Source organism: Pungitius pungitius, chromosome 15 (genome assembly GCF_949316345.1).
Source record: "Pungitius pungitius chromosome 15, fPunPun2.1, whole genome shotgun sequence".
Taxonomy (NCBI): domain Eukaryota; kingdom Metazoa; phylum Chordata; class Actinopteri; order Perciformes; family Gasterosteidae; genus Pungitius; species Pungitius pungitius.
Genome location: NC_084914.1, coordinates 18,296,467 through 18,311,814, shown reverse-complemented (window position 1 = coordinate 18,311,814; position 15,348 = coordinate 18,296,467). Strand labels below are relative to the sequence as shown.

General features: G+C 43.0%; 1 protein-coding gene across 6 annotated transcripts in view; it reads right to left on the bottom strand.

Moving 5' to 3' along the window:
• Positions 1 to 15,348, bottom strand: part of LOC119209263 (disks large-associated protein 1-like) — a 73,815-nt gene that overhangs the window by 16,833 nt on the left and 41,634 nt on the right. For all 6 annotated transcript variants that reach the window (XM_037458451.2, XM_062557534.1, XM_062557535.1 and 3 more), the window contains 3 exons: positions 11,252 to 11,466; positions 7,562 to 7,757; positions 4,546 to 4,828 (listed from right to left, as the gene is read on the bottom strand). In XM_037458451.2, the coding sequence (XP_037314348.2) occupies positions 4,546 to 4,828; positions 7,562 to 7,757; positions 11,252 to 11,466 (694 nt within the window). The remainder of the gene's footprint in view (positions 1 to 4,545; positions 4,829 to 7,561; positions 7,758 to 11,251; positions 11,467 to 15,348) is intronic.

The window sequence follows — 15,348 nt, the reverse complement described above, 5'->3', positions numbered from 1 at the left end:
ACCTAAGTGTACACTGCTCACCTGCTTATGGAGAACTTTGCCTTCATAAAAGAAATAGTTTTATTACAGAGCTGAGTGAATAAATATACTCACTAAAACTATACAGCAGCTACTTTTGACTTGGCCTTTCTGCCTTTATGTGCCGGTGCACAATGGATAGGGACAGAAGCTGCATTAAGGGTTAAAAGGTCAAACACCACATCCAGAGAAAGCATTCCAAAAAGGCCCTCAGAGTGCATTGCATGGATGTTTTGTCTTGCTGTGAATAAGGAGGATGTGTGTGGGAAGGTTGGATGTGTGAGGAAGCACAGAGAGGAGGTGATTAACTGGCTTATGCACAGCTCATCAGCCTACTCTGCTGCTTTACTCACACTGACCTCATTTGATGTGTGTTTCACCGGAGAAGCTTCTGACTCAGCCTCAGCAGTATGCAGTATTTTTTATTCATGTGGTGGATTCTCATGTTTCCAGCTTTCATCTCATCTGTGTTTCCATCCTGTTTGTTTGTTTTGGTGTTTGAGCATTTTAATATAAATATCTCTAGGGTGTCCAAACTATGTTGGAATCCTTGGAATGAAATAGAGATGTAATACATTGAGTCGCCGTATGTCTCGTTAAAACAGATATAGATATTAACTCAATTCTGAACCTCTTGGCACTGATACAGAGTTCTGTTATATTTTAATATCAGACTTCACAGCTTACATTTACAATGGCATCATAATCTTTTAAGTGGGCCCCCTCAACTGAAACCAATTTTTGGCTCTTTAAACCTGTTTTAATTGGACTTGTTTACATATTTACCATCCTAGTATTTTTAGTGGGGCTTTGGGCCTATTAGAAGTGTTTTGGATAGTGGTTTTTATGGTCTAGGAACACAATTTGATACAACTGTAACCAGCTATTGTTTTGTGACTTGTTCATATTGTTCTTGATATGGCCCACAATCAACATCATTTGGAGCCCCCTCTACTTCTGTCTCCTCTTTATTCCTTCTCACTATGCTTCAGCCACAATGAGCTGAGAACTCTCTTCTCTTCCTTTGCTCCACTGACTCAGCTCCAACGGACCGCTCGCTCCTCACACGAGTCAAGTTAACAAATTTCAAATGACAATTGCGTCAAATCTGGCCTCAGAAAGACATTTCGCTTCAATGAATCAGGACCAAAAGTTCCATTTACGACTAGAAAAGCAGCTCAGCTTCAGTACTTTGGAAAGTGCTGCATCTCCACACACACACACACACACACATGTGTTGGGGCTATCTTGTCCAGAGAACACAGAGTAACAAGGTGAGCCCCCACGCCACACCTTCTTGTCCATCCTTCTGGCTGGATTCTCATGTGGGATCAAACACACCACAGTAGAATTTGAGTGAGCAGATGAAAAAGAAAAGCCAAACGCCTCAGGTCTCACCTCAGCGGACATTGGACCAACATTCCTCAGCACAATCTCCAGTCATGTGGATGCAAGGCTGACCACGTACTGCACTGTGGGCCTGCAGTAGATTGTGCGGGTGTATGCAGGCCTGAATAGTATACAGACACATTTGCGCTTATCTAGATGTGTGTGTGTGTGTGTGTGTGTCCATTTATCCTCTTGGTTAACTCCAGAAGAACTCCCGGAGGAGCATCAAATGTAGGTCATCTCCAGTTGAGCCCTTTGAAAATAAAGACATCCCTAATACCAAACAGCAGACACAAAGTCCCCGCGGCATCCACTGTGGCATGTTCTCCTCTGAATACACGCATGACCACAGCCTTTTCCTTTTTTTGCCTTTTACAAGATTATCTGCGTGAGGTTTCTGGTTCGTTGTTGCAGCGCAAAGGCAGAGTGCAGTTATGCACGTAACCGCAACCCGGAGCGCTTTCCCAAGTCCTCCTCCTGTTATGTGTGTGACACAGCAGCACTGTGGCTCATCCAGTGAAGCCACAAGGCACAGATTAAGGTATTTGTTTAAAGTGAGCGGCTTTCTTCCCAAAGGGATCTCTGCAGCAAGAAGTCATCTAGTCTTTTAATCTACATAACTGCAGTCCAGATTAGAGAAAATCACATTAGAAGGTTGGAACTGATCCCTGTTTAAGCAGTGGCCTACAAGAGGGATCATGTTTGTTCCTCTGGGTTTGGCAAGTCTTATAGATTTTCTTTTTTATCAAATAATCGTTAGCTGTAAGAATGCTCAGTGTAATTATGTTTCTTCTGAAGAACGAAGCTCGAGGAGGGTTATAAGTTGGAAGAGTTTGAATCAAAGGTTTAATAAAATAAAAATGCCTCCAGTGGGAGGTGGATGGATCCAAATGTGCGCTAATTTAGCTAGATGGCTAATTTCGTTTAATTTGTGGTCGGATTAACATTCTTCCCCTCGCTGTCACACATACGTCCACATCATAGTTTATTTTTCATCTTCACTGGGTGTTCACATCATAGTCTATTCATCTCCACTGCATGTTCACTAACTCTCCTGTCATTTCAGATCCTCCCACCTCGTCACCTGATTTCCTGCACCTGGTTCTCCTCACCCTCACCTGTGGTGCCTTCCCTCGTCAGTCACTCACTATTTAAGCCAGTCACATTCTGTTGCTCACTGCCAGATTGTCTTGTGTGTTCTACCAAGTTTTCCAGCGTTTCCCGAAGCCATCCTGTTTTTCTCGATTCCGACCTCGTCTGTTCCTCGACCCCGATTTACCTGCCTGCCCCGTTTTGGATTTGTCTGCCTGTCTGTGTGCCCTCCTGATTCTGACCCTGCCTGTCCTCGTCTACGGATTACCTGCCTGCCCCTCTGGACTTGTTTGCCTCCTGACGGATCTCCCGGTTTTGACCCTGCCTGAACCTTGATTAAAACCCTCCTGTCTTGTCCATCGTGTACGAGTCGTGCATTTGGGTTCTCCCGTACTCCGGTATCAGTAACCGTGACACTCGCTTTCCCCCATGTTATCTGGATATTTTTTTCATGTAAGATTGTGAAACCACATTCAGATTAAAGTACACATCCTGCAAAAAGCATGTTTGCAGTTCGTAGTAGCTCGTGGTATTAACATTGCATATTTAAACATAACGACTACCATCTTTAGAATGATGCATGCGACAACAGAGACTCGCGTCCCTCTCACAACACTCTGGAATCAGTCAAAAGGAAATGGAGGCCAGATAATTGTCGGCTCTCTTGAGAGAACTGTGGAGCTGATTCATTTGGCTCGTCATGTTTTCACAGATCTGAGTACTATTCCCACACTGAAGCAGCAGTGTGCTTGTTACTTGTATGATTGGCCAGAGATGTAACAGCTCAGCAATTATCACGCATGTGAAGAATCAAATTGAGCAGTAAAAGAGAAACGAGGAAGTCATATAATAGTTTAATCTAGTTGAATGATTCATCAACTCCTTTGACGGGTTCCTGATTTTCTTCCATTTTGTAAAAAGAAATAGACATGGTTGTAAGCAAAATCGTCCTAAATATGAAAAAGAAACGCCAACATTTCTGGACACTATGGTTTATACTGTGCTCACTTCACTGATCACACAACCCAGTCTCCAAAAAAACGTGTAATAGCTACGTTGGTCCACAATAATAAACCTAAATAAATCTTGTTACGTTTCCCCCCAAAATAACGTCACGTATTTTTTGGCCAATTCATTTGCATTGCTTTGCAAATAAGTCACGTGATCAAGTTTCCCGTTAGCGAAAAGAAAAACATGGCGGACGGTCGGCATATTATCTGTGAAAAACACAATATTTTAAGAAAGCATCAGCATTTGTATGCATTTCGATGGCATTTCTAGCGAGAAGTATGCGTTATTCTTTCATAATCTTCTATCAGAGACTGTAGAAGACCTTCCGTTTATTGGTTTCTGTGAAGATTTAAAACAGGTAATGAGTGGGGAGGCCTTCCTAAAGACAAACTAACAGGTCTGTGAGAGCTTTACTTCTTACTTCGTACTGGTTGGTGAGTGATCAAATACTTATATCATGGAATAAACTGCAAAATATATATTTTATCATCCAATGTGATTTTCTGGATTTTGTTTTAGATTCCTTCACTCCCAGTTGAAGAGTACCTATGCAAAAAATGACAGACTTCTACCTGCTTTGTAAGTGGCAATGTATCAAATACTTGTTCTCCCCACTGTACATATGTGGGCGACAGGGGCTCAGTGGAGAGCAAGGTCGTCCTTCAGAGGACCAGTGATGACGACATTGTTAAAGTGCTTCAGGTGGTCTGAAGACTAGCAAAGAGAAATACACCTACAGGCCATTTACATTTTACACACACAATTCAAACTGAGAAATCCTTCAGTCCAGAACCCAGCATCACCACTTAAGAGTCAAAATAAAGTCAATTTACTTGTGACAAAATGCTTTTACTACTGGTTTAAGTGCTTAAAACTCATTGAGTGTGTGAAATGCAAATTCATATCCAAGACAGTCATCCATTATAGCCAACCAATGTTGTGATAAATGTTAATCTCATTTTACCAAGCGTACCCTGAACTATATTCAGTATTTTTTCAGAGGAAAGCTTTGGACACACTTGTGAGGAGCCATACCTGTGCTGCTCTGGATGGTCCTGACGGTGGTGGCAGATGTGCGTGGTGGTGAGGACGGCAGCAGGAGCAGCGGCCTCCCTCCCTCTCCTTCCTCGTCCCCCGAGCAGCCCTGGTCAATGGCTCGCACGTAGCTGTGGCTGCGCATCCGGAAGCACCCGGGCATTGGCAGCGTGTCCATGGTTTCCATGCTGTCTATTGCAGCCTCCATGGCCTGGGCCTGCATCGCACTGTAGACCTGCTCACACACCTGCTCGATCTGCCCGTTCACTTCCACCTCACTCAGCTGGAGGAGGACAGGGGGAGGACATCAGAGGGGGAGCAGGCCAAAGCAGGAACAAAATCCTATTTTCATTTAAGCACACTATTGTTAATCAGAGTTTGGAGTGCAAGAGATACGTTGGGCATGCAGGTCACCATCAGCTTGCAATGCTGCTGAAACCCTACGGCCACATGAATATGGGGGCAGCCCAGAAGAGGGGGTGTCATGCAACACGGAGCTCCGTTTGGAGGGCGGAAGCTACCTTTGAAGGTGAGCTTTGCGTGTTTTAGGTACCAGTCCACGGCAACAGGTGCACTGGGTGAGATTCGGGTGCCAAGGTGCCAAGCACCTACATTTGAAGAAACACTATCTTCCATAACTGAAAACTAACTGCAGCTTGAGATCCACCAGTTGGACAGCGCTGGACTGTAGTGACCAGAAGCAAAGATTTGATGACACGGAAAGATATCAGAATTGACTGAGGGATAAGGAACCTATCTCTTGAGTTTGTGTTGAGCTGTACAAGTGTGAGACAAGTAAAGGTTTGCGAAAGGGATCCGTCCAGGTATCTAATATGGAGAAAACTCGTCACGTCATTCAGTCTTATGTCTTAACTCATGTCACTGAGAACTTACCTATATAATGTTCAAACTTTGTGACATCACACTGTGGGGGCGTTACTTGATTAGGTTTAATGTAAAGAAAATGTAAACCGATAGATATTTTGAAATGTTTGAGGCTGATGCTGTCCCATTGGTGTTGTTGAGTCATGGTACCATTCCTGTTTAATCAAAGAAAGCATTCCACAAGTTGCTGTGGGAAAGTCTTTCTTCAAACATCAGTATCCAGAGGTGGTTGGTTGGTGGTTGGAGCAGCTTTTAATTCAGAGCCTACGTGGTGCCCAAAGGAGCAGCACAGTTGCAATGTGTCACCTGCTTAGAGGCACCTTCCTCGGCGCTAATGGTGTCAGGGAATCATCAAACATGTTAAACGTATTCTAGTAACACAGCAGGCCTGTTATCATGTGCCATTTTGGGGATTTTTTCATTTCCCTTTTTTTCCTTTCCAATCACTGAGCTTCATTTTCAGATTGACATCGAGTTGAAATCAAACGGAATGGATCTTGACTGTTCATTTGTTTCTCATGGTTGGGTTCATGCAGATGAGAATATTATATTTATTTGGATCAAGGTCAAATGGCACCTGAGAATAACCCGACCTTGAGAGGTGAGAGCAGTGTCTTTAATAAACATGTGGTTATAACTATAATCATTATTCAAAGATGAAAAAAGTAGAACATTTTTCATTATTCTGTATTTTTCTCACTAGATCCCAGAAAAACTACCTGAACAATCCGAACAATCTGCTGCTGGTAAATTTGTTTCCTCTCCATCTCTGTTTGCTCAAAGCTCCGCTAAATCTTTCATGCATTCTGGCTCTCAAATATTTCAGTTTTTAAAATGAAGGGCCTGCTAAAGTACAGAAACAGCTGGTCACTGTGGCATTTAACAAACGCTAATCAAAGTTTGTTGATCTGCTGTGTATTTCGGGCAGCAGGCAGGTGTGTGTGTGTGTGTGTGTGTGTGTGTCAATGGTGGCTCATTGATATATTTTTAATGAATCTCAGACCCCAGTGCAGCTCGATGGTGCAGAGGGTGAAGATGCATCAGCCCTCACACCCATTCAGTTTTGCTCTGGGTCTGCACTTGTAGACAGGCCCTGTTGCACTGTTTTGTCACTGGTGTAGTGGTGACCACAAGGTTGGTTAGTTTAACACTGAGTAACGGAGAACCAAAGGCCTTCTTGTTGGTCCGGCTAAGCGCTGTTTCAGGTTCGGTACAGACAGACAGCAGCACCGCATGACTAGAAACTAGAAATACCGCATACCGTCTGCCATAAAGGTACCGTTTACCGCCATGTGGTCATGTCATCATTTTACCAATCCAGATGTTTGAGTGTAGTACACCTCATGTTTTTTGCGAAGTCAGAGTGACTTTTGACCACCAAATTCAAATTAGTTCATCCTCGAGTCCATCAGCGCCAATATAAGAACAGCGCTGTTGGCTGGCCGAAGACCTCCGTGGGATGAGGGACACACCCTCAGGGTCCGGCCGGCACAGACTGAAACAGCTCGATGGGGTTACGGTGATAATGGTGCCCTACTTTGTAATTCAATTCTATGTTCAAACACCATAGACTTTGTAAAAACGTGTTACCTCAGAGGACAAGACTCTGGGAACCACAAAGTTGACCATGACTACTTGATAGACGAGCCTTGATTGACACTGATTCACATATTAGCGGTATTTAGGTTGGTGGAGAGTAAATCCCCACGCACAAAGGTGGAGAGATGCAATATACTTGGGTGTTTCGCATGCATCGCTGATCTCTGGGCACCAGAAACTCACCTCAGCCTTTACAGTTCTAGAATCCTGTGAAGAGACTTCTCTCAATCCCTCCAAACCCAAGAGTCTCATGCACAATCACAGATTTGTCAACAGGTCCTTGAGAACATTTCCCCGCACACATACATTTTATGAGATGGTAAATATATTGTGAAAGTCAGTCATAAAGCCAATAGGTTGTGTGTGTGTTTGGAATCATCTTCCAGATGAACTAACTCAAGAAGAGAATAATTGCAACCAATTACATTTTGAATGTTTCCACTTCCCATCCTTCCAAACCTTGCTGTATTTACGTCAACGTGATCAGGTGGAGCAACCTAACAATACAAAGGTGGTGGTGCTGGCAACCAACCTGACTGATGGTACTCATGGCCCTCATGTAGCTTTCATTGCGTGAGCGGTATTGGGGTGAGGACAGCAGCGATTTGGGGTCGAGGAGGGTTTTGGGATCCAGGGTATCCAGGCTTCTATTGATCGAAACCTCACTCACCGCACGCAGGTAACTGTGGCTTCTGATCTGGAGTTTGGGGGAGTGCTCCGAGGAGATCCTGATAAGAAGGACGACAAGGAAGTAGAGTCAGACACAAGGTCAGCAGCTATGTATCAAGCTTAGGTCGTAAATTCAAGCTGAACGAGCCCCGCCACTTGGCTCCTGGTGGTTAGCTGATTGGGGGCGGGCTCGTTTAGAACTAGCCAACCAGAAGTGGCCACCGTTTCTGTTAGCCAAACACATCGGTACTGTAAAGCTTAAAAACTGTCCTCCTCTCTGTTGCTGTCAGTTGTCACTTCAGCATGCAGCAGATGCAACCCTCTTCCATCCCTGACACCTCCAATCAGCAGCAAAATCTAGCGTGTCGAAGAACTTTACTCCCCGCCACCACCAGTGTCTGCACTCCCGAGGGGGATGTGCCTCATCGGATCTCAGCATCCCGGCCCTGGGTTTATCCTTCGGCAGGGTGGAGAAATCTCTCCTGATTGAAATGTATTTATAGAGCCGCACAATTCAGACAAGATGGTTCTGTGATTCAGTCAGCAATATATGGTAAACGCACATTAACCTCTCATACTTGGCGTTTTACCAACACGTCATGATTGACCCATTCACACCTACTTATACAATGATGACAGGAGCTACCATGCAACTAATCCAATATTGAAACCTATTAATGAAAGACTAATCTAGGGTTAATCTAGCAGAGCCTAGGATCAAACCAGCCATCCTCTGAAGGGGAACCCACTCTTCCACTGAGCCAATGAGTTTCCTCCTCTTATTTACGTAGTCACTAATAACAAACATTTATTAATGATTTGATCATATCTCTCTCCTTCTCCTCACACAGCAGCTCGCTCCACTAGTCGCAGCTTTTCACACACAGCAGCAGTATATGACACTTCTACACGGCACTCAAGTCATACCATATGTTCCATTCTTTTTATATTAATGTCTGTGTGTATCAATTAAAAGATTTTTTTTAAATCCTTGATAGCTCTTTTTTCGCAGAATTTTTTGACACGTGCCAAATGAATTTGGCACGTTGATCTTATTCCATACTAAATGAAACATGTTGTCAGGCCGGATCGGGAGGCGGGACTCAGACGCAGAGCAGGTAAGTTGGAAGGCAGTTTAATAACACAGGGTAATAACTGAAGGCGCTCCAAAAGGGAGGAAAGATGCAACCGTGAAACAACAACTCTCAAAAACTACAACATAAAATCACTCAAACGAGGCTGACTTATGACAAGAAAGGTAAGGCAAACTGTGGCTATGGCTCCTGGTCACGTGGCTGGTGGGACGACGTAGGACGACACATTGGCACAAGACAAAGGAAGACGCAGACTATATGAACACATGGGGGAAGAGGCAACAGGTGCACACAATCAGGAATCAGGGAAGCCAATCAGACTGGTGACACATCTGGAAGGGCAAGGGACCTGAAACGAGAGGGGAGTAAACCTTCAAAGTAAAACAGGAAGTCACGCAAAACAAACGTGTAGACAGGACACAAACCCAACTCGACATGCGGGCGTGACACATGTAGTTTTGCTTTTCTGCGTCAGAATGTGATAGAAGCGAAGTATTGTCATTTTATAAATAAATCATGGTAATGTTGAAGTGAATTAATATATATGTACTATATGGGATTTCATCATCATCATTATTTCAGACTCACGGTCCAGATAGTAAAAATAAAGATAGAAAATAGATACAAGGTCACAAGTTAAGAACATAGACCTACAAATACCTCATGAACTGTACCAATGTCTCCACAGCTGGGATTGCGTGAAGTGCTAAACTTTATATCATTGATTATGTGTATGCAGTTTGTGATGGACACCAATTTGCTCCAGTGCATAATTAGCGCCTCTCCCACACACACTTCTATAATGAGGACTCAGCATTTCTAGCCATAACATTATGCATGAGGTTTCTATTACCATGTTCTCTGGAAGCATCAAACTAAATGATGATATGTTATTAAAGGAAACAAAGACTCTGGTCCAAACAGGGTGAACAGATAAAGAATTGATTTTCCTTCAGCATAGTTATTCAAATGTTTGTTGCTGTAATACTTGTGTTGTTCTTTTTGCTTTTAGTACCATATAGCACATTGGGTGGGAGGGGAATTCAACCTCTTGTGGCTGTAACGATGTACCTGTTTTTACAGAATTAATAAGTAGTAGTAACTTTTCTTTTGTTTCTTTTACACGATGTTCACGCCTGATTCACAGATGAAAAAAGATAAGGAAGCTGAAAAGATTAATGTTGCGTGTTGCAGACAATTAGTGAGTAGAGTGTGCATATCCATATAATATATTCATGATGGTGCAGTGATAGCTGCAGAACATGCAGACATCTGCACTCTACTGGTAAACGTGACAAATGAGATCAATGCACCGCGTGAAATATTATTCAGTGGTTTTGCTCATGACGAAGCCGTTTTCGTTAGATGGAAGAAGGAGGGGGAATGTTGGCAGAGGATGGCCAAAGGTCTCACTGTCTTCTACACAGCTGTCCATTTTGGACAGCACCTTAGATTTAATGTTTTAAATAGACCAGCGTCCATCTATCTCCGTGTGTGTGTGTGTGTGTGTGCATGGCACAGGAAGAATAGCGAGACAGGCGGCCGTCCCTCGACTACTCACTGTAATTACTCTCACTATTTAGAGAGCTGTGAAAGCTTAATTAGGCAACGGTGATATTTCTGGCTCCCTGTTGTAGATCAGAGTGAAGATCACTCGTCTCTGGGGCAACCGAGCCTACCTTTAACAGCCACCAGACGTCATGTCGCTTCATCACCAGCAAAAGTACTTGGAATAAAGACTAGGATATGGTTTCGGGCCCTTTCAGACAGCAATGGACGTCAAAGAAATATTAGTTTCAGCCAACCAGCAAAATAAACCCTTGTTTAAATGGAAATTCTGCCAGATGACAATCTTGAAAATACTGTTGTTCAGCAGGCAAATTGAGGCATTACACTGGCTGTGTACTGCTGTGCTGTGGCAAGAAGAACAAAAGAGAAGATAGCAGCAAAGCGCCGGGTCTGTTGATTAGTGATTATTGATTGGGGCGGTTACTCTGGTGGAATCTCACTAGCTTTCCTTTAAAATGCTATCAATCTAATGATCACATGTTTATATAATACTTACTGTACATCCTCTGTGATCATCATGAGTGGGAACACAATGAAATAAAGCTCTGTGTTCGATACTTACCGCAACATCTGTATGTCACAGTGCATACAGATGTTTATTCAGGAGAACATCGGCTTCAGGAGCTCAAGTCACAACCAAAAGGGCCCTGCTATAAAAACTAACACAAATCCTAACAAATGCTAAGAGCTTTGTCTACTTAGATCTAAAAAACATTTTTGAGTAAAACAAACAAAATAATAATAGACCCTTTTTCATGTCTGATAAAAACCGCTAAAACCCACCACTTTGATGAAATGTCCCACGTTGTCTCCATCAGGCCTGATTCCAACATGAGACAAGCACAAACTACAAAAGGAAACACCTGAGAAGTCAGCGCAGCGCGTCTTACTGTAGAGTGGTCATCTCAGTCAGCGACGGCTGCGTGGCCTTCAGGTAGCTGGCCCGGCGGGCCTGCATCTTGGGGGAGGGTTTGGGACTCCCGTCCGAGTCCCCGCTATCCTCATCAGCCATGGCTTTGACGTAGCTGCCGCTCCTCATCCTCCGACAGGGGATGTCATCCTCCTTCCCCAGCGGGGAGAAGCCGCTCCACTCGTCCTGAGGCACCTGGGGGCCGGGTGGATGGGGCAGAGGAACACTGTCAGGGGGGTCCACTCCGCTGCTGTCTGAGTCCCAGCCACCAAACTGGCTCACTAAAGTGTCCTGATGGTACATGGACGCTACACAAACAGCGCTTAACATGCCGCACAACAACAAACAAACGGGATCGAGCATCCAGAAACCCAGGCTGGACTAAACACACACACACACCTCCATTCACAGCTCTCACACTAATGTGGGGCAGTCTGTTGGCTAATTAGCAGGGAGCAGTATAGGTGTATGGGCTTTGAGTCAGTCGGAATTTCCTCTGCGGCTAATCCCTACATCTGCTTTCCAGAAGTGTGTCCACACATGAGCACAGGAGACAGTGTACTGTGTGTATAATGTGTTTGTGTCTGCACTGATCTGACCCCAGGGTCTGATTGTTAATTGAGAAAGTCTTGTCAAATGGGGTCAGATACCAACTGTGCAGTTATAAATACACAAAGTGAATGAACGTAAAGAGGAGGTTTGGAGAGTAACTGAGTGGAGTTAAGTGATCAAACTGGATGTTAACTTGAAGACATAAACAGCATCCTTTTTGTCCCATCCCTCTCGTGGTTTAATGAGCTTCTTTTGGTCCATTTTTGGGTGACCTGTACATGAAGGTTTCTCTTTTAATCATGCAAAAACCAATCAATATCAATAAAATCAATTAAATAAGTCAACCCCCCCTGATATTACAACTATTTTTGTCAGTTAACCATTTCCTCTAACTCACTCCCCTCTAAGGGCTGCCACAGGTATCCAGTGAGATAGTTCAGTATTACTCCATTTTTCTGCCTCTAAACCAAGACAATTGATGAGAAGGGAATTATTTTATTGAAATAAAACACAAAAAAAATAAACTTTCTGTTTCCTTGAAGTGATTGAACTGTCCAACAATCTGAAGAAATAAGCTTTATGTTAATAGCTTTATGTAGAAATCATACTTTAAGTTGAAGGACCAGGGCAGTAACTCACACTGTGTGTAGTCTGGTTGGTCTTACACAGACTATTTCTCACATTTCCCTTTGTCTTAAGGAGGAAAAAAAATGATACGAAGTGCATATGGCAAGAAAAAAGGAAACAATAAATACAAACATCCGACCTGCGCGCTTTGAAGGCGGCAAGTTGATGTGATTGGCTAATTACTACCTTTATGTAATAACTGTTCTTTGTGAGTTTGACACCAATGAAATATACAAATATAAACTAAGAAAAGTATGCATCAGAAATAGATACCAGTAATGAAAGTAAACAGTACATGTGAAGTCGACTAGAACATTTGATTGGTATCAAAGGAACTGCACTCAGCAGTTTAAATCCTATTTATCGGATCGATCCCAGTTTGTGTTTGTGAACGGTGAATCCTCGAGGACCACCAATGTTGGTCACACAGTCCCACAAGGTTCTGTGCTTGGACCGATTCTATTTACCCTGTATATGCTTCCTTTGGGCGACGTTATCAGAAAACACCGCATAAACTTCCATTGTTATGCAGACGATACTCAACTGTATCTATCAATCAAGCCAGAAGACACCGACCAGCTTGTTAGACTTGTTAAACAGGATTGTCTTGGAGACATCAAAACTTGGATGACCTGCAACTTCCTGATGCTAAACTCTGAAAAAACGGTTCATGATAGGCCCAGAATGCGTTCGAAGTCAGCTGTCACGTGATACAGTTTTTATGGATGGAATTGCTCTGGTATCCAGTAGCAGCATCAAGAATCTTGGAGTTCTCTTCGACCAGGATATGTCCTTCAACTCTCATATAAAGACTTCAAGGACTGCCTTTTTTCATCTACGTAATATGTAGAATATCCAGAACTTTGTGTCTCAAAGTGATGCAGAAAAACTAGTTCATGCATTTGTTACTTCTAGACTGGATTACTGTAATTCTTTGTTATCTCTTGTAAATCGCTTAAACCTCTCCAGCTGATTCAGAATGCTGCAGCACGTGTGTCACGGTTTGGCTTCGCTTCCTGTTTTAGTTTGAAGTTTCATGTCTCTTGTGGTCCTGGGTTAACTTCACTTCCTGCCTTGTCTTGTGATTGCGTGATTGATTCCACCTGTGTCCAATCACCTGCACCTCCCTTGTGTATTTAAGCCCTGTGTGCCAGTTGTCCTTTGTCGCGTCATTGTCCATGTTACTCCTCGTTGGTGCACGGTCCTGGGATTTGTTTGGTGAATAAAGATCACTTTTGGAAACCTGAAGAAGCCTGCGTCTGAGTCCTGCCTGCCTTCAACCTGCACTCACCCGATTGTGACAACGTGTCTTAACAAGAACTATGAAATGGGATCATATAACTCCTGTATTAACTTCTCTGCACTGGCTTCCTGTTAAATTAAGAAAATAATTTAAGGTACTTCTCCTCACCTACAAGGCACCTGCTGGTGAGGCACCGTCTTATCTTAAAGAGCTTGTTACACCGTATTGCCCTACAAGGCATCTGTGCTCCGTAGATGCTGGGCTACTTGTGGTTCCTAGAGTTTTAAAAAGTAGGATGGGGGCCAGAGCCTTCAGTTATCAAGCTCCTCTTTTGTGGAACCAGCTTCCACTTTCAGTCCGGGGGGCAGACTCGGTCAGTTCATTTAAGATAAAGCTTAAAACGTTCCTCTTTGATATTTCTTATAGTTAGGGCTGGCTCAGGTTAGCCTGGACCAGCCCTTAGGTAAGCTGCTCTAGGCTTAGACTGCCGGGGGACACACTTAGGACACACCAAGCCCTTCTCTAACTCTCGCTCTCACTCTCTCCTTCTAAAATCATCCATGTTATATTTATGTACATCACTAATTCAGCCTCTTTCCGGGAGTTTTTTGTGCTTTCTCGCCTAGCAGGTCTCTAGATCGTTGTTCCGTCTGGACCGTGGTTCTGACTCCCAGAGGTGGAAAGAGTAACAAAATGTTGTACTCAAGTAAAAGTACGGTTACTTATGTAAAATTTTACTGAAGTACAAGTAAAGTTACCAGTCTAAAAATTTACTCAAGTAAAAGTAAAAAGTAGCTCATTAAAAATGTACTCTGTTACTGAGTTACTTTTTTAACAGCTGGGTGGGGTGTGGGATTCTAGTGTAGTTAAAAAAAGACAAGGGAAAATAAATCTCAATCTAGTTGTTTTTAATTGAAGGAAGACCTTTACAAATTAAAGTGTAATAGCAAAAATAATCAAATAAAAAAAAAGATGAAAAAATATGATTTTAGTGCAGATCATCCGATAAAACATTTTAAACATTACTACAACCACTAAATATGGCATGAACTGTGGAGTTTGGTCTTTTACAACTCAAAGAAATTATGAAAATTTGCCAAAAAGGCACATCTTTAATGATTAAATGCAGCGCCCCCTAATCTTCAAAAATTAGGGTGTGTTCAGGGGTTCAATGTTTACACATCCTGCAATTTTGGTGAGGGCAGGGCAAGCCATTTGGAACTTATAAATCTTGCCATAATAAGCCACACCCCTTGCGAAGTTAACTAGCCCATATCTCATCAAAAAAATGAGTTATCAGCACCATTCTGATATATCAAGGGCACATTGAACCAATAATGATCCACGGAAGGTTTCCTGACAATCAAACTCAGTGTTTAGTTAGTTGGGTGCATTTGCATTCCATGATTGACTTTTTTGTAGAGCACATCCATGAGCACCTGTGTGCAAAAGTTCCAGGTCAATCGGTAAAAGTGGGAAAAAAATTTCCCATAGGGAGCACTTTTTGGGGGCGCTAGAGCACTTTTTTAAATGCCTTAATTGCAGGAGCCGAAGAATATCAAAATTTTTCGCATTGAAGTGGTGAATAATAATAATAATAATTTCTACAATAAGTCGCCTCAGGCCCTAATAATAATAATAGTTCCTTGAAATAG